This window comes from Narcine bancroftii, chromosome 8 (assembly GCF_036971445.1).
Source record: "Narcine bancroftii isolate sNarBan1 chromosome 8, sNarBan1.hap1, whole genome shotgun sequence".
NCBI classification, from domain to species: domain Eukaryota; kingdom Metazoa; phylum Chordata; class Chondrichthyes; order Torpediniformes; family Narcinidae; genus Narcine; species Narcine bancroftii.
This window is the reverse complement of record NC_091476.1, coordinates 165,961,200-165,981,721: the sequence shown is the minus strand read 5'-3', so window position 1 is coordinate 165,981,721 and position 20,522 is coordinate 165,961,200. Positions and strand designations below refer to the sequence as shown.

The 20,522-nt window shown below is 40.0% G+C and overlaps 1 protein-coding gene across 1 annotated transcript in view; it reads left to right on the top strand.

The window, feature by feature from the left end:
- The window catches only part of csmd2 (CUB and Sushi multiple domains 2), a 539,567-nt gene that overhangs the window by 392,645 nt on the left and 126,400 nt on the right, over positions 1-20,522 (top strand). Inside the window, exons 40-41 of the mRNA XM_069896324.1 lie at positions 8,203-8,391; positions 16,849-16,995. Coding sequence (XP_069752425.1) covers positions 8,203-8,391; positions 16,849-16,995 — 336 coding nt within the window. The remainder of the gene's footprint in view (positions 1-8,202; positions 8,392-16,848; positions 16,996-20,522) is intronic.

Sequence of the window (20,522 nt, the reverse complement as noted above, 5' to 3'; positions counted from 1 at the left end):
TGACCGTTGTTGGGGTTGGTATGCAGTAGCTGAACTGGTTGGACTAGGGGGACTGTTTTACACGTCCGAGAATGGCTCTTCAGCAGCACGGTTCCAGGCTCAGATAAACAGGCTGGCCAGTCCATTACAGTTCCTGATTTCCTAGCAAAGGCAAACATACGTTCATGAGGTGTTTGATTTGTTGCAGTACACAATAATGACCGAATAGAATGTAGCGCCTCAGGCAGCACCTCCAGCCACTGGGTAACAGGGTAACCATGTGTTTTTAAAGCAAGTTTAACAGTCTTCCAGACTGTAGCATTAGCCCTTTTCACCTGCCCTTTGCCCTGCAGGTTGTATGACTGGTAGCAATCCCCTTCCGTAGCAGGGCTCGCCGCAGTTCAGCGCTCATGAATGCTGAGCCCCTATTGGTATGAATGTAATTGGGAAAACCAAAAATGCTGAAAATTCTGTCAAGTTACTTAATGTCAGACACCGACGAGAAGTCAGGGCAGGCTATTGCAAAAGGAAATCTGGAATATTCGTCAATTACAGTCAGGAAATATACATTTTTGTTGTTGGTAGATAATGGTCCTTTAAAATCAAAGCTAATCCTCTCAAAGGGTCGGGTTGCCTTGATGAGACTGACCTCCAGAGCTTTGAGTACCAGAGGTCTGCCATTTTGATTAAGGGTTCCTGCCAAGGCACTATCTTGAGGCATCAGTTTCCATTTGGAATGGCATATCCTCGTCAATGGATAAGAGTTCAGCTTTGGCAATATCAGCTTTAATTCTCTCGAAAGCCTTCAAGAAGGCGTGCTTTCGTGGCGTACTCCCGAACCCATTTGCAGTAGTAGGAAAAGAATCCCATACATCTTTTAAGGGCATTTGCTGAGACTGAGGGTGGTAACTTCTTAAGGGGGGCCATTCTTTCCGGTTGGGGTGGATTTTGCCCTTGTGGACCATGCAGCCCAGAATGGGTAGCTCTGTCGCGTTGAACACACATTTGACCTCGTTCAAGTGGGCAAAGCAGAATTACCACTAATTAGTAGAGCAAAAATAAACTGTACACAATGTAAACAAATAAAAGAACTGTCTTTTTTCTTCTGGCCATCCATCCCATTGGATGATGATGGTTCCTTTCAGTCATGTTATTGGGATACCCCACTCCTCAGAAAGGAACAGCATGTATGTGAATGGATTTAGGTGAGTAGGGGTTGCATGGATCCAGACCTACCCTCTTGACATCACCTCCTGGATCCAGTGGCATGATGAGGTCCAAGACAGCTGGGGAAAGTTCTGTTGCAGTGAATGGCCAGACAAAGCTTCGATGCAAGGAATGCTCTTCACGTTCTTCTCGGCAAATGTTTGCTAGATAGGTGTTGACCCTATGAAAGGGTTCATCTGTCCTTTGACAGGTCTCGTTTTTCATCCTGCACAGGGTCTAGCCACCCTCTGCACCAGCCTGGTGGGAGAGCTCGTTTAGTCGCTGACCACCTAGCCACGCAGCGGGTAGTACTGGGTTACATGGTACCAGTAACACTCAAGACGAGTGACCTGACACTCAAAAATCAACTGTACACAGCGTAAACAAATAAAAGAACTGCAAACAGATAATAAATGTAAACAAATGCGCAATACAGGGAGAACAAAAAGAAAATAAAATGCAAAAGTAAGAATCCTCAAACAAGCCTCTGTTTGAGTTTGTCGTTGAGGAGTCTGATGCTGTGCCTGAACCTGGTGATATGAGTCTTGCAGGACCTGCACCTCTTTCTAGTTCCTCTTTGCCTCCCATTACAATCATTTTCTGTCGGCCTTGCCTCTTTTTTACTTGTAAAAATGCTTTTAATATCCCTTTTGATATTATTTGCTAGCTTCCTTTCAAAGGTCATCTTCTCCTTCCTTATGATCTTTTAAAAGCTTCCCAATCCTCTACCTACCCACTAATCTTTATTTCCTTCTATGCCCTTTCTTTCTTTCTTTTTCACTTTGGCTTTGATGTCTCTTGTCAGCCACAGTTGCCTCATTTTTTCCATTCAAATATTTCTTCTTTTTGGAATATACCTGTCCTGCAGTAAAACACTTGTGGTCGAAGTACAAACATGATGGAGGAGAGTTGGAGGGAGGAGTAGTCGCAAAGGCAGGTGATAGGAAGAGAAAGCAGGGATGGGACCGCAGCAATCAAAGATGGCTAGGTGAAGAGAGAAGGATGGGAGGGAGGAGAATTGGGAAGGGGGAAGCAGATTAGCAGAAACCGGAAAAGTCGCTGTTAATGCCATCTGGCTGGAGAATGCCAGATGGAAAATCGGGTGTTGTTCCTCCAATTTGCAGGTGGTCTTGGTGGGATAATACACAAGGCCATGGACAGACATGTGAGTGTGGGAGAGTGACACAGAACTGAAATTGTTTGCCACTGAGAGGCCTCTGGTGCTGGTGCGACGGTGCTCAGCAAAGCGATCTCACAATCTGAGCCCCATCTCTGATGTAGAGAAGGCCAAAAAGGGAGCACCGGATGCAATAAATGCACAAGTGAAGTGTTGCTTCGCTTGAAAGTCCTGTTTTGGTCCCCGGACTGTGGTGAGGGAGGCGTTGTGGGTGCCTTGGCAAAGAATTGAACTTGTAATGTTGGCCATGAGTGGCAGTTGTTCAAACAATGATTCAGGCTGTATCTGCAAGCCATTGGATTTGATACCAAACTGGACACACAGAAGATTGCACTGCTACATGCCATGGCAGGATCTCAAGCACTAGATGTTCTCAAGGTGTTTGCTTTTGCCGAGGCAGCTGACCAGGGAAAGATCAACAAGGTTATCAAGATGTTTGATGGACACTGTTCACCAAAGAAAAATGAAACATTTGAAAGATATGTGTCTCAATCACACACACAGTTGCAGGCTTATTTTTTAATGGACTTGAAATTGAAAGCAAGAACGTGTAATTTTAGATTGCTGCAAGATTCAATGATCCACGATCAAATTGTGTTCAGAATTATTGACGAGAACGTGAGAGAGAGGTTGCTACAAAAGACGGAGCTTACCTTAGCAGGAGCTCTGAAGATATCCCACACCAGTGAATTATCTCTGCAGCAGTGAAAAAATTTGGTGCGAGTCCAAGGGACAGTGAAAAAGAACACATAGCTGTAGCCACAGTATCTGGACGCATACATAAACAGAATGAGATATTAGAAAAAAACAAAGGACAGAGAGACATTCAATTGTAAATGCTGTGGCACTCAACATGCAACAAAACAATGCCCAGCCTATGGAAAAGTCTGTAACAAGTGCAAAGAAGTGTAACTATGCAAAGGGAAACAAAACAGAAGTTAAACTGTTCACACTATAGAGGAAACTGCCCTCAGTGAATAGCCAAGTGTGAACAGAGTTGAGCAGGACAAGTGGAATGTGTCATTGCACGCAAATTGATCAGATATTCCTTTCAAGCTGGACAAGGGGCAAAGGTCAATTTGATCTGTGACCGCGACATCAGAGCAATGAAGGTAAAGCCATACATCCATCCAAATTCTGTTCAGCTCAATGCCTACAATTGACATGAAAGGCACATGTAGACTCAAGGTGAAAGTTAAAGATAAAGAGAACCACCTCATGCTTGCAGTAGTCCCATATGGACATGGCTCACGGCTTGGTGACAAAGCATGTGAAAACTTAGGCCTAGTCAAGGGGGTGTACAGCATTAATGGCACCAATGCACAGAACAGCATGGAGCAGGGCTTCTGAAACTTTTTTAGCACATGAAACCTTTTTGGGGAGTACTTGGAAATCGCAGAACCCCATAGTTACAAACCAGAAGTTGGCTGGAAGTTGAATAGTGTCAACTTCCAGTTCAAGTGTGGTTGAATTTAATTTAAATTAAATTATTTTTCTTAAAAGGTAAGCAATCTGAGGCAGTGCATTCAAAAATCCTATTTCTTAAGAATTTGATTATTTTGTTTCAACTGAATATTAATCAAATTGCAAACACAAATATCACCGACCTCCCAATCCCCAAATGCCCACCATCACCAGCCTTCCAGAACTGGGTTTCCAACCCATCCCCAGCTGCCTGCAGCCCAGATCTCCCAATGCCTCAGATGCAGGTATCCACCTGTGCCCCGTCTGCCCACAGATGGAGCGCTCCTGATGTCTCCAATGTGATTTTGCATCCCGACCCCTGCTACCTGCAGACTTGAGCTTCCAACACCTTCATCGCTAAACCCCATCCCAGCCGACCAGTTGCTGGAGCAACTGTCGCCTCCGCGGTGACCCCAGCTGCAAACATACCGTAGACACCAACACCTCAATCAACACAGTTCCTGATCCCGACTCTATCACCAGTTCCCACACCAAGCTCAGCAAGTGGGAAGGGGGGGAAGGAGGAAGTGAGTGAGAGGGTTAAGGAGTGAGTGAGTGGGGAGTGGTGCAAGAGAGTGAGCAAGAGGGAGGGGCAGGGAGTGAGTGAGAGGAAGGGAGGAGGAACTCAAAAACTACAGAGAGTCAGCAAAAGACATTCCTGCTGTATTGCACACGTGGAATATCTTTGTTTAAAAATGTGGCCAGCCTTGCACCAAAAGAAATGCGAGTCTCATTTGTTGAAAATGACATCTTGAAGCCTGAAATATACACTGCTGATATCAAGCCTTAAGACGCCATTTTGTTTTGTTTCGGTCAAGGCATCTGTTTGCTGCCATTGCAAAAACACAAAGATTTAAAGACACAGGTAAAAAGTAGTTTAAAGAAAAGTTGTTATTGCTAGTTAGTTATTACACCCCACTTCTTCTGTGGAAACCCCTGGGATCTGGTAAACACTGGCATAGAGGAAATACTGGATCAATTTCTAGACATCTTCAAGGGAATTGTTCGACCACTCACCTAAATGATACATTTAAAGGAGGATGCACACCCAGGAGTTTATGCCCCAAGGCAGGTTTCAACACACTAAAAGACAAGTTCAAGCAGGAACTTGACCAAATGGTGTCACTAGGCATCATAAAGAAAGTGGAGGAGCCCATAGAATGGGTGAACTCAATGATGTGTGTGTCAGACCCATGATTTGCCACTATCTGCAATGAGTTTGTGTGTTCTCCAGTGTCTGCATGGATTTCCTCTGGGTGCACCGGTTTTCTCCCATGTGGCAGACATATGGGATTAGTAGGTAAATTGGTCATCTGAGTGTATTTGGGCTCACGGACCTGAAGTGCCTGTTTCTGTACTATCTCTCAATAAAAAAAATAAATTAAGATTAAAATATGACTTGTGAAAGACCCAACTATTCCCTGGGGCAACTTCAAATGATGCAGAAGTGCTCAGTGACTTATTTTGGGGAAGGGGAGGAGAGTTGAACAGTTATTTATGAAATGTTCAAAGTGTCTCTCTATAAATAAGTGATCCGGGTTCACCATTTCATGGAATACCCAGTCCATATATATGTCCAGTAACAATTATCATTGCTGTGGTTCAGTTGTGTTCAACTATATCTGTGCTGCAGTCTGCATTTTCTGGAGCCACTGCTGACTGTGGTGTATTTGTGGCTGCCTCGGATCAAAGCATTACAGAAGATCAAAGTATACAGGAGATGACAGTAATGTGGTTTGATATGTGCTGTGGAAAGAACTTCAGCTGATTGACGGAATAATATCAGGCCTAGAAATTAGATGCGATCTCTGCACCACTGCACTGACAGATGTGAAAAATGAACCAACATAAAAATAGCAAAAATAAAATGTGGTGAAGTATCTTTTCTGGATTCTTACAATGTGGGATTGCAGTGGTGATAGGAGCTACCGTTAATTTCATATGTGTGAGTATGATGTTCAGATCCAATGAAATTCTTGCTTGCTGCAACTACATAGGAACATAAAGGATACAAACAATAAGTTTAAATTAATCAACACCATGTACCTTGGAGAAATAAAAGATAATAAATATACAGTATAAGGATAAATGGATAAGTATTCACGGTTGCAGAGGTGCAAAGCAAAATATTCTTTCAATGGGTCAGACGGATTTTTGGTGGTGTTGTAATCAGGTTGGTATAGGGAGGTTCAAGAGCACAAAGCTTTTTGAAAGATGTTTTTCTTGAAACTAGAAGTGCTATATATTTTCGGCTTCGATACCTTCCCCTGAAGGTAGCAGTGAGACGAGAATGAGTCCAGGGTGATGTGAAAGAGTAGTTCTGTTCCCAGCAAATATCTAAGCAGTGAACACTGTGGGCTAATGATCTGAAAACATTCCTATTACTTCCATTGTGGAATCTTATCTTAACGAAATTAAAAAAAGACTAGAATAGCAAAAGCTAGCATGAATCAGTATTAGTATTAAAGCTTGGTGTTTGTGAAATCTTGAATAATTGCAATAAAAACATATTTATTTCACTGATATATTTAATGGAGGGAAATCTGATGCCTTGATCTGATTTTACCTGTGTATAACTTCAGATCTATATCAATGCAGTTGCCTCTGGAAATGAATCAGAAAGTCAATTAGTTTTATCAGATGATTTCAAAATGGTTCTTTGCAAATTTCTCAAGGGAGATTAGAGATGTCCCATGAATGCTTATTGCGGTAACTAGCCCAGACTCCCTGAATGAATAACCAAATTGCTTTGAACAAGGTAACTAGCCCAGACTCCCTGAATGAATAACCAAATTGCTTTGAACAAAAAAAAACTTGTAGTTATTCACACTTACAGGTTGACACTCTTCATTGAAAGGGAATTTCAAAAGCCACATATGATATGCTCCAGTGATCATATTGCTTATTCAGGGTAGTGACTGAGAATGCATTGCGACATTGATTTTTATTTTTTACATGAGCAAAATACAAAATCATATCAAAGCATTGTGCTTAAGTGTAATAATGACTCACCTTAACAATTGTAAGAAGATAGAGGAAGTGAAATTTGGAGCTTATCTCGAGAGGTTCTCTGAATTGGATATTATCACCTGTCTGCTGACATTTTAGCTCTCAGCCTTGATTCATATTCTGACAATTTGGAGTTAGACTGCAGCAAAATGTATCTGTCTGCCCCAAAGCAAAATAACTGACATGGCTCCTTCTGTGAAATCATCTATGAGTTAATTTTGTGATTTTAGGACCTTTTGTTCCTTGTACATGAGAAAAGACTTTTGAGGATGTATCTTTGTTACGAGCCCAAAGGACCCTAAAAACCAGCAGTAATAAACATTCACCAAGACAAGTAGTCACTTAAACAAAATTTGTTTTTAATGATCTTTAAACATAAAAACAGAATTGAACTTTAACTCATCTCTATTAACTTAACTAACCTAACTTAACTCCCTTCTAATTCTAAGTGCACATGTATGTAATGTGTGTGTAAATTTAAGAAAAGTTCTTTGGTTCACAGTTCATTCTCATTTCTTATTCTTCCAAGTTCACTGATTGCAGGCAATTTTTATACTGTGCACAGAATTTAACATGTATAAAGTTCACCAGGCTTTGGTGCTCGAAAGGTAAATATTTACTGCTCAGGAAAGTTCTTTGTAGGTTTGAAGAGATAGATTTGTTGTTCCAGGATTTCCACAACTGAGGTACCACCATTAGTCACCTTGATGTCTTGCTGATAGAAACTTGCCTCATCATGGTTCTCCAAATGATTACCTCTTTCTTTCAGGTCATCACAGAGTTCCTTTCTGTTCCACTTATTCCAAGAGAAACACTTCCAGCCATCCGCCACTCTGGAGTTTCTGCTTCAGTTCCAAACAACTTCTCCAGCTTGTTTCAGCTGTGAATTTTCAGTCTCTCTCTCTCTCCATCTGAGATTTCAAACTGCCAGCACATGTCCTTCTTTCTCTCACTTGCAAAAGACCCCTCCTTCTCCAGCAAACAATATGAGACAGTCTTCTACTCCCATGTGTTGTTTTTAGGTAAACAAGAACCCAGGAGTCTCCTTTGAGTGAGCACTTTGCAAAAAGGTCAGAAGTCTTGTAAAAAATTTTCAACACAGATGACCTGTCTCAAGTCCATTCATTTCATGACATCATTTCAATTAAAATGTGCATAGCATTCTCCATAGTTTCTGTAAAGTCACTAAATATGAATTCTTCAGTATTTCAAATAAGATCTGTTTTAAAATGTGTGTATGTAACCTACTCTAATTTTACCAATTTATCTCCCAAATACATCTACAAATATTACATTACATCTTGTCCAATATTTTTTTTCAAATCAAAGTTATGTGTTCTAATTGATATTTTGGTTATGTGATGCAGCACACTGCCCAATGAATGAGATCCTCATGGAGTCATCAGGAGTCATCTTAAGCCAAGGCTTCCCAGGGAATTACCGACATTTCCAAACGTGCTCATGGATTATTAAAGTGGATCCAGGCTATAACGTTACACTTCAGATTGAATTCTTTCAGAGTGAACGGCAGTTTGATGAACTGGAAATATTTGATGGTAAATTAATAATATTTAATATTCAAAATTGTTATATTAGCCTACTCTAGATATGTTGCATGATGACATTTATAATGGAGCTTTTTATTGTTCCCCTTACTTCTTCCCTTGAGCAGAATCTTTGCCATTGATTTGGTTCGTGGGCCTTATTTTTTTCTCCATTATATCGCTCATGGGCCCAGATGTTTTGATCTTCCTCAGAGATGCAGACCTAATCAGAGTATTACTCAGCTCCCATTAACGAGATTGTGAGCCAGATAAGTTGTCAAGCTGTTCAATTACCTGAGAAGCTTTTCATCCTGATGCCATCCAACATGTTTGTGTGTTTATTCAGAGGTCCTTAGTTTTGATTTCACCTCCCATTTCTGCCAAGAAAGATCATTGTAAAATTCTTACCACGATTCTGCTTCTGTTCGAACCACTTGATCATGTAATATTTTGATTATTTCAACCAATATCACTGTTCAGTAAATTTACTCACAGTATTTAGAGAAATGATTATGAATTTTCCTCAAAACATTTTATTCACAGGGAGTACTGTTTTTGAATCATTTTCTTGCACTCCTTTATAGGAATAAAATTGTGACTTTTAAAAGGTCTTTGATCTAAAATATTAACTGCTATTCTCTCCAAAGATACTTTAGATCCTGTGGAGATTTCACATTTGCAGCATCAGAATTTTTTCCATATTACTTTTGTGCAATGTATCTCAAAGGTGCGTTTGAAGTACACACACAACATTTTTTTATTTCTTTCTTCCTCTCTCTCTCTCACCACCCCGCCCCCTCTACTAGAGGCCAACAAGGTGAAAGTCGTGACAATAAAGAGTTGTGTCACTATTGAGAGTATGACTGGCAAAATTAGAACGTGCATAGTATTAAATCTTTTTTTTTCACTGGACCAGAGTTGATCAGTTATCTAATTATCTATCCATGTATGTGATCAGAGTTTGCATTGAATGTTGAGTTGAGATTCTTTTTGACAGTAAATTGGGCAAATCCAAATGTGTCACATTCTGGTATGAATTGAATGATGAGCAAAGTTTTTAAAAAAAACTTTATTTAAAAGAATTTACACAACTTACAATCAAACATAACAGAAAAAAAACAATTATTTGGAGATATGAAAAAACCCCCGCCCACACTCCCACCCCTTCAGCCAGCCCTCTTAAGGGGAGCCAAATATAAAGATAATACAGTGATTATGAAGAATATTTCAAAGTATTTCTAAATTCATATACTTCAAATAAGAAGACCACAATTTAACAAAAAAATGAATAATTATAGTCCAGATTACATGTAATTTTTTCCATAATGATACAACTTCTCAACTCATTATGCCAGCGTGTTATATTAACCTCCACATTATCCTTCCAAGCTACACGTTTTAGTGCTACAGACAACACTAGACGTACAAATGCAATTTGAAATTTATCCAACCCTAGTCCTTTCGAAGAAACCATATATTTCAACAAAAAAATTGATGGGTCTGACGGTAATTTAATCTTAAATAATTTTTCCAAAACCAACCTAATTGCTTCCCAAAATGGTTGTACTTTAAAACAAGACCAAACAGCATGTAAAAATGTTCCAGTACATAGTCTACATCTAAAACAAGAATCCGAATTACTAAATACATATTTTTTCAATTTCTCTGGAGTCAAATATAACTGATGTAAAAAGAGTATAATTAACCAACCCATAACGTCATTCTTCACTTTAGTTGCACTATCAGAATACATAACTTCCCAATTATCTTCCGGAAAAATATAGGTTAAATCGCTTACCCATTTCAGCCTAGATTTCTCCAATTCTGGTTTATCCATGCTATCGTGTAATAATTGGCACATATCTGAAATATAACCTTTCTTAGGTACAGAAGAAATCAAAGACTCAAATTTCATCAACATGGGTAAATTCATCTCTTTACCATAATTATCTTTTATCAAAGCTCTGAGTTGATAATACATAAACAGAGAATTTACAGATATATCAAATTTCTCCCTCAATTGAATAAAAGAAAGAAATTGGCCTTCTTCAAAACAGTCCTGAATTATCTTTATGCCCTGAGAATTCCATCTCTTTAAATGATTATTAAACATTGAAAAAGGAATAAGCTGGTGATGATATAACAGGGTTTGAATTGATAATTTACCCTTTGATCCTAAAACCCTGTTTCTTTTAACCCGTATCCTTAACAAATGTTATAATACAAGCATATTACATTCCCACAATAAGTCCACATTCCATTTCAATATAAACTGATGTATCTCAACTTCAGATATACAAGCTATTTCCATCTTTGTCCATCTCGAAGGTTGGTCCACATCCATCAATCTGCTAATGAATTTCAACTGAGCTGCATCATAATAATTTTGAAAGTGAGGTAACTGCAATCCACCTAAAACATATTTCCATGTAAGTTTATGTAAAGTTACTCAGGGTAATTTTCCTTTCCATAAAAATGCCTGCACTGCCCTATTCATGTCCTGAAAAAAAACCCTTTGAAAGTAAAGATGGTATAGACTGAAACAAATATTGAATTCAAGGAAAAATATTCATTTTAACACAATTTACTCGACCAATTAATGTTAATGGCAAATATTTCCATTTAATCAAATCCATTTAAATCCTTTTTAATAAAGGGACATAATTCAATTTATATAAAGACTGGTAGCCTGTGTTTACTACCACTCCCAAATATTTACTTCTATCTGACCACTTCAATTTTATAATACTTTTATATTCTGAATAATTTTCATCCGCAACTGGCAATATTTCACTCTTATACCAATTTACTTTATATCCAGTTAGCTCTCCAAATTTTAACAAACAATCTTGTAAATATTTCAAAGACAGTTCTGGATCTGTCAAATATACCAGCACATAATCTGCAAATAAATTAATCTTATATTCATCCTCCCCAATTTTCTTTCCTTTAATCTTATCATTCTGTCTTATTGTCTGAGCTAATGATTCAATAGCCAATGCAAATAAGGCTAGTGACATGGACAACCTTGTCGAGTCGAATGCGTTAAGTTAAATGATAAGGAAATTTGACCATTTGTCACCACCCTATCAGTTGGGTTTATACATAAGGCCTTAACCCAGCCTATAAAATAAGGACCAAAATTAAACTTCTCTAACACCTTAAACAAAAATTTTCACTCGATCCTATCAAAGGCTTTTTCCACATCCAGCACAACCACATTGGATGGTTGGGTTGCTGTTTAAATGCATTGACTAATGTTATCAATCTAAGAATATTATCAGACGCTTTTCTATTTTGAATAAAACCTGTTTGATCTACGTGTATCAACTGAGATAAATATTTGGCAAGTCTATTCACCAACACCTTTGCTATAATTTTATAATCTACATTTAATAAAGAAATATATCTAAATGAAGATACTTTAAATGGGTCCCTATCTTTCTTAGTAATCACAATAATTATAGCACTTGAACAAGATTTCAGTAACAACTGTTCCTCTGTTACTTGCTGCAACACATCTCCAAATATAGAAGATAAATCTTCATAAAATACTTAATAAAATTCAACAGAAAATCCATCATCTCCTGGTGACTTTCCATTTAGTATCTCTTGTATAGGCTCTTTAATCTCAAAATCCGTAAATAGAGCTTCCAATTCTTTAACCTCATCCTCCCCTAAAACAGGTAAATTTAATTTAAATAAATAGGGTTTGATAGAACCAGCATCCTGCTTTCCCTCAGAAGTATATAATTTTTCATAGAATGAATAAAACTGATCATTAATTTCCTAAAATTTATAGGTAACTATTGAATTCTTTTTCACAGCATTAATAATTCATGATGTTGGTTCTGTTTTTAATTGCCATACTAATACATTATGAGCTCACTCACCCAGTTCGTAATAATGTTGCTTAGATCAATAAAGTTGATGTTCATACTGATAAGTTTGTAAAGTATTATAATGTAATTTCAATTTCATTAAAGCAGCTTCTTTTTATCTTCTGTAACATATTTCTGAAATGCCTTTTCCAATTCAGCAATTTGTTTCTCTAACATTATGCTTTCCGCCGCATATTGCTTTTTACTTTCGTAGTATAATTAGTAATTTGCTCTCGTAAATATGCTTTCAAAGCATCCCACAATAAAAAATTACTACATACTGAATTGACATTTTCAGCCAAAAACAAAGTAATCTGCTCCTTAACAAAAATAATAAACTCTGGTTTCTTCAATATCATTGTATTAAACCTCCATCTATAAGATGATTGTACTACTTCTGAACATACACAGGAAAAAAATGACATAGAATAATCCGATATAACCTGACTTTTATACTCAACCTGAAATACTCTACCTTGAAGATGTGCCAAAAACAAAAAAAAAACCTATTCTAGAAAAGGAATCATGTCTAGTGGAATAAAATGAAAAGTCTTTCTCTGTAGGGTTTACTCTCCTCCAAACATCAACCAGATTCAAATCCATCATCAAAGCTCCTATTTGTTTTGCCACCTTTAATTTCCTTATACTTTTCGGAGATCTGTCCAATAAAGAATTAAAATCTTCCCCAACCAAAATATTATTATTGGCCTGATTAAGCAATAAAAAAGCCTCCAACATAAACCATTCATCATCTACATTAGGTGCATAAATATTTAACAAAGTCCACGATTCAGCAAAAATGTTACAATTAACCAAAACCCTCCCAGTATTTCCTTCAAACAATTCCAATTCAAATGGTAATTTCTTATGAATTAAAATCGCTACACCCTTTGCTTTAGAATTAAAAGAAGAAGAAAATACATGATCAACCCACTCTCTCTTCAATTTCAAATGTTCTTTTTCAGTCAAATGTGTTTCTTGCAAAAAAGCAATATCAACTTTCATTTTTCTTATGTAAGCCAAAACTTGTTCATGCTTAATTGGGTTATTCAAACCGTGAACATTAAAGGTTGCAAAATTCAAATTAGACATTTCTTAATCTTATAATATACTCCACTACTATAAAATAATGCTCCCCTTCTAATTCACTAAATATTGTAAACCGCCCCCCCTTATGTAAATATTCCAAAAAAGGAAGAAATATCTAACAATCCCCAAAACAAACTACTAAAAAAGTAGTAGCCCCCTAAAAATCTGCGTGTGGTAAAACCCACTAGTGGCAGATGACTAAAGGTCTAAGTGTCATCCACCCCACCCCACCCAGTCAGACTTTAACAAAGTACTGAAACAAAAATAATCAACCCAGTGATTCCAGTCCCAACGATTGGTCTGGATCTTCAATATCAAGAAGATTTGGTGTCGATTCAACTTTCTTCCCATTCTTTCCATGTTTTCCATTTTTCCCATTTCCATTACCATTTACCCTCCTCTTAGGTGACAGTGATGACGATCGTCCATTTCCTCGTAAATCTGGTAATGAATTAGCAAAAATTAATGCATCGTGATCATTTTCAAAGAATTGAGATTGATAGTTCCCAGATAAAACTTTCAACACGGCCGGATAACGAAAGGCAAATTTATTTCACTTTCGCCACAATACTTCTTTAGCTGAGTTAAATTCTCGGCACCTTCTAATAATTTCTTGACTCAAATCTGCATAAAAAAACACCCTATTATTCTGGTCCATCATTAGAACCTAATTCTGTCGTGCTTTCTGCACCGCCATTCATAATATCATTTCTCTGTCCTGGTATTTCAAACAGCTAATCAAAACTGCTCGTGGTGGTTGGCCTGGAAACAGTTCCTTCCTTAGTGGTCTATGTGCACAATCTAACTCCAGACCATCCGGAAAAAATGTCTTGCCCAACACCTGAGGAATCCATTTCTTAAAAAACTTTACCGGATCAGAACTTTCTATATCTTCTGGAAGACCTACTATTTTTACATTATTTCTTCGACCCTGATTTTCTAATGAATCAATCTTCTTCAATAATTCCTTCTTCTGGATCCCCCAATCTGCGAACAAATCCTCCACTTTTTCCATTTTTTTATCTATTATGCTCCACTTGGTTCTTACATTCAAAAAAAGCTTCTTCAATCTTTTTTAAATTATCTTGTACAGTGTCCACTGATTTTATACATCTACTAACATCACTTTTAGCTACATTAATATCTTGCTTTATGCAAGTCATTTCTTCACATTTTAGTTTTCACTTCCATAAATCCTTGAGTCATTTGTATTGACATATTCTCCATTTGATGATCAATCCCTTCCAAAATTGCGAACACAGAATCCAGTCCAGGTTCCATCACCTCCCTTTGAGGCCTACCTTCTCTGATGTCAGTCCCCATTTCTTCCTATGTAAGTTCATGTAACGTTGATCTTTCTTCCTCCTCTAGCATCATAGGTCCTCTTCCAGTGCGGCTGTGGGTCTGGACGCCCATCGACAGCGTGCCAACCTCGTCAGCCCACCGCCGTTCAGGCTCCCCCACAGCCCACACCTTGTCCAGTAATTCCCGGACCAGTGACGCTCCACGCATGCCCTGCAAAGTCGTCTTCTTCTTTGGCTTGGCTTCGCGGATGAAGATTTATGGAGGGGGTAAAAGTCCACGTCAGCTGCAGGCTCGTTTGTGGCTGATAAGTCCGATGCGGGACAGGCAGACACGGTTGCAGCGGCTGCAGGGGACAAATGGTTGGTTGGGGTTGGGTGTTGGGTTTTTCCTCCTTTGCCTTTTGTCAGTGAGGTGGGCTCTGCGGTCTTCTTCAAAGGAGGTTGCTGCCCGCCAAACTGTGAGGCGCCAAGATGCACGGTTTGAGGCGATATCAGCCCACTGGCGGTGGTCAATGTGGCAGGCACCAAGAGATTTCTTTAGGCAGTCCTTGTACCTCTTCTTTGGTGCACCTCTGTCACGGTGGCCAGTGGAGAGCTCGCCATATAACACGATCTTGGGAAGGCGATGGTCCTCCATTCTGGAGACGTGACCCACCCAGCGCAGCTGGATCTTCAGCAGCGTGGACTCGATGCTGTCGACCTCTGCCATCTCGAGTACTTCGACGTTAGGGATGAAAGCACTCCAATGGATGTTGAGGATGGAGCGGAGACAACGCTGGTGGAAGCGTTCTAGGAGCCGTAGGTGATGCCGGTAGAGGACCCATGATTCGGAGCCGAACAGGAGTGTGGGTATGACAACGGCTCTGTATATGCTTATCTTTGTGAGGTTTTTCAGTTGGTTGTTTTTCCAGACTCTTTTGTGTAGTCTTCCAAAGGCGCTATTTGCCTTGGCGAGTCTGTTGTCTATCTCATTGTCGATCCTTGCATCTGATGATATGGTGCAGCCGAGTCACTGACCGCCCAAATGCGTCTTCTGACGCTACACTGCGCGCTCCCGGACTGCCAGGCAGTATTGTGGGCTCATGGGTCTGTCTTCGCTCTGCCGATCTGCCTGTGCCCCCAGACTCGTGGGGGCATGAGTCAGGGCCGGCCGAGCCCGTCACTGAGCCAGCGCCATCTTGCGATTGCGCAATCGGCACTGGCGTAATACTTAACTGAGCAGGAGTCCTCTGAGGCTTGGGGACTCCAGTCAACAACTTTATGGCTTCAACTTGGTAAGTAGGCCTCAGTTCTTCAACACTTTGGTAAGGGAATTTCTTTTGCAATTGAGCTTTTGATTTTTTCACGTTTGCAGCCATTGCAATCCTCCAATATTCCAAAGTCTGTACATAATATTTTAACCATTTTTTACACATTTTAAATTCGGGTATTTAGAAGTCTAACTGGGCAAAGGTGGAACCACACGTCTTCCCACTACGCTATCTTGCCACGCCCCCCGAGCAAAGTTAAAAAGAATTAAATTTTGCATCATGAAGGAGTGTTCACTACAGTGGCTCACGTTGGTATGGAATTCCTCATGACCAGATGGATGTTGACAGAAATAAATAATAGATCTGGAAGGGAAGAAGGTCACCTTCTGAAGTTTAAAGCTTCACGATCATGCTTTGCTGAAACGCTAGCTACCCAATCACTCATTCTGTTCTGTTTCTACCACTGGGAGATGGGAATGGAAAGTGATCAGTGTAACCTCTGCCAGTCGGGTGTTCTTGCTAGTGCTTGACTGTCGAGTCAAAGCCCAACTTCAGCTGTACGCCTTCATGATTTCTACATTTGATTACAATCAAGAACAAATCAATGGGACTGGGCTGATGGGCCTGTTTCTGTGCTGTAGTGTTTTGTGATATGGAGATAAGCATTCAGAAAATTAAAAATAACATTAAAGATGTTTTAAATCTACACGTTTCTGGCTGAAAAAATTTAAATCTAGGAAAAGATGCACATCACCTATCAAAACATGCTTTCACTGTTTCAGCCATGACATTTTCACAGTGCCTTTTGATATATCCTGGCAATGCCTCTTGAAACGGTGTGGTGCAAAATGAATCTATCACCTGGTGTAGCTGGAGTAGGCTGCTGTGTTACATAAAGATGTGTGCTGGATGCAGACTTAAGTTAAATGTTGTTGCTCTCCACAGGATCCTCGAGCCAAAACCCGCTGCTCATCTCTCTCAGTGGCAACTACACATCTCCAATAACAGTTGTCAGCTCAGGCAACAAGGTTTACCTCCGCTGGTCTTCTGACCATGCCACCAGCCGGAAAGGATTTAAGATAAATTATTCAGGTCAGTAGCTAAGTGGGCAGAGCTTTACCACTGATGGCAATGTCACCTTAGATCACAGAATGTAACAGAGGGAGCCGCACAAGATAATTTAATTAAATGCAGTTAAATGTGTTCTCGCAGGCCTTGAATTTCACTTCAAGATTTGTATGTGGGTTCTGTTATAACACTCATGAAAATGTTTTTGCAAAGAGCAGAAAGTTGGAGAAAATATCAGTGTCCTAAAGCAATATCCTCTATTTGTTTTCTAAACTGCAATATGAACTGTTTTTTGTCATTCATTATTTGACTCAAGAAGAATCTTCAAACAAAAAAATACAATGGATGGCAAGATAGGCTCCAGTTTAATATTTTAACTCTGTAATAGCCTCCACTTTTTTTTTTGCTGAACTCCAGGACAAGTCCTTGTGCTCAGGTTCCTTCTCAGAAGCAATGGGTCATGGTAGCGGGCGCTGCCAGAGCCGCTATAGAGCAGTAGCGGCAGCACTGACACTGGTGCGAACCCGCGGGGAAAGGGGGAGCAGAGGTGCAGTGCTCCAACGGGGTCCAGCCACCCAGTTGACTGCTGCTGGTTCCGCAAATGAACAGCCCGTTGCGGGAGCCGACGGTAGTTTGAAATCCCGGAATATCTGCAGCTGTGAGAGAGTGCAGACCCCAGGGAAGTGGAGGACTGGAGCAGGAGCTGGAATGCTGGAATATCACCCCCATCTCCACCCCCCCACACTGTCTAAGAAGGAGAAGCGGAGGAAACAACCCGTAGGGACAGTGACCATGGTGGTGGACCAGTGAAGAGGCTCCGCAACTGAGAAACCAGTGCATGTGGTGGACTGCTGGCGACTCGAAGTGAGGAACAAGCATAAGTTGTGGGCTACTGGCGATTGCTGCCAAGAAACTCATGCCAGGCTGCGGACTGTTGGAAATTGGCTCAAACTGGCTGTAGGGGCAACAGATATCGAAACTGGGAAGCGAGAATGTGCTGAGGGCGCTGAAGGGTCCCTAACCATATCAGAGGTTCGGATCTGGAGCTCCGGTTGCCAATGGTTTGGACCAGGCTCTGTGTGGCTGTGGGTGCTGCAGAAGTGCTGGAGGCAAATCTACAGACCTCAGTGACTCTGAGCGGGCTCTCTTTGCTTCTCTCTCTCTGCGTCTTGACAGTAAGAGGCCATTTCTGCTGGTGGTGAATTTGTCTGCCTTGCAGACAGGCAAAAGGAAATTTCATATAATGTGACACTGTTTTAATCTATGAAAATTAATTTATTCATGAAAGACACATCCAGACTCGCCTGTGAGGCCTCTATTTTTGACTTGCTGGAATAAAAAACCTCTGTCAAAATGAATTTACAACTGGTATGCTCAATACCCAGTTTTAATGTATTTTTATCCAGATCAGGAATTCTATAAAGTCACAATATTTGATGAGAAATGACTGCTATTGGTCCATGGCTTTTTCTGTTGTCTGAAAAGAGAAAGCCATTCTCTTGCATGAGGGGAACCTTGAAATTTGTCAGAAAAGAATCGTGGGTTCTTTTTATCTTGATCTAACTCATTTGATATCAAATAAAATAAGGAAGGATGCAGAACTGAGACTATTTCATTTGATTATCATAGGACACTTTGGTTGTGCCACTTCTCCCATTTAAAACAAAATAGCAGCTTGATGCGTGCTCCTTTCGAATGATTTCTGCTGCCATGTTTCAGTCCATTTAAGCTCCATTTTTCTTATAATAATGATTTTTTAGATTTGGAATGATAGTTGGAGCTCTTCCTCAAAATATCCACTTATTTCTTTTCAGTGGTGCCACAATTTCAAGAAGTGTTAACAAGAGCAAACAATTGGTTGGCGGGTGGGGGGGGGGGGGTGGGGTGGTTGGTTCTTGTCATCAACTCTTCACTTTGAGTGCAAGGTCACTCGTATGAGTGCTACTGGTACCAGGTAACCCAGTGCTACCTGCCGCATGGTTGGGTGGTCAGCGACTAAACTGGCTCCCCCACCAGGCTTGCCTGGTGCGGAGGGTGACTAGATACCGTGCAGGATGAAAAACGAGACCTATCGAAGAGTCAACGGCCATCTAGCAAACACATGCCGAGAAGTGCGGAAAGAGCCATCCCTTGCAACGAAGCTTGGTTTGGCCATTCACTTCCCCCAGTCGTATTGGACCTTACCATACCACTGGATCCGGGAGGGGATGTCGAGAGGGTGGGTCAGGGCCTGTGCAACCTCAACTCGCCTAAATCCATTCACGCACACGCTGCTCCTTTCTGAGGAGTGGGGCATCCTCATATCAAACCTCACAAACTGACTGAAAGGAACCATCACCATCTTATGTAATGGATAGCCAGAAGAAGAGCAATTGAAGGACAATTTGCCTTTGCCGAAGCAACAAAGTGGAATGAGGAGAAAAATAGAAATAGATGATGAATTCAGCTTGGCTTGTCATGCAGCCAATAAGAATCTGTAGGACTTATCTGCCTGATTTTAGCACCATGATTACAATCTAAACCAGATGGTAGCCATGGCCTTGTGTCTGGCATCATAGAGGGGGAGGTGTTTCATCTTTTATTCGTCTGTGTGAGTTCTTGACAACATATGGATGAAGGAAAAGGTTCTCTACTTTAAAGTGGTAAACAGCACCACGAGGCAGCCCCCATTACAGATGTTGCAGACAGTGTCTCCTGCTCTGTGTGCCAGCCCCCTGCTGGCAGCCAAATATAATCAAACAGTAATTATAATCAAAACCTTGCTAGTGGCCATGCAAACATGATGACTATCATTACAGAAGGAATTTAAAGCAGTAGTTTTCAAACTTGATCTGAGGAAATATTAAGTACCTCACCCCTACCCTTAAAACTACTTGTCCTGTCGTCTGGACTCTGCAATTATAGAAATATTAGAGCAGCCATTGTCAACCATGGCCATATGGCCCCATGAGGGCCACAGCGTATTTAAGGAAGTCACAGGCTAAAATCATAAAATATTATTTGTTCTTTTATGTAGTCGGTAGGAGAGAAGTTCAGAAGAAACCAACAAAATGGCTGCTTCACAGGGAAGAGAACTGAGCCAAATTCAAAGGGGGTCAAAGCCAAAAAAAAAGGTTGAGAATGACTGATATAGTGCAACATGAATAATTCTCCAATTTGTTGTGAAACAGAGAAACATCCAATATGGAAGACTGGATAATGATATTTTAAGGAGTTCCAAAAGAAACTTGGGGATCCTCTGCAGAAAGGAAGACTGAAAATTGATTTTGAAATCAAAAAGAAGTCAATTAAATACATTTGTTGCATGTAAAAAGAAATTCCTGCTTTGATTTATGTTCACAAATTTCAATTGCTTACCTGTATCTTGACTGGTATTAAGTTATAGCTTTACAACTGAATCTAATTAATTTCCTTTTTTTGTCATTTTGAGGTCAAGTTTATCACTTCATTGAATATCCATGTATTTGTAAACTGAAGTGTTATTTTGGGAAGAATCTTGTGAAGATGAATTAATCCTCATTCCTTTCTGCTCACCACCCCCGGCAAGACAT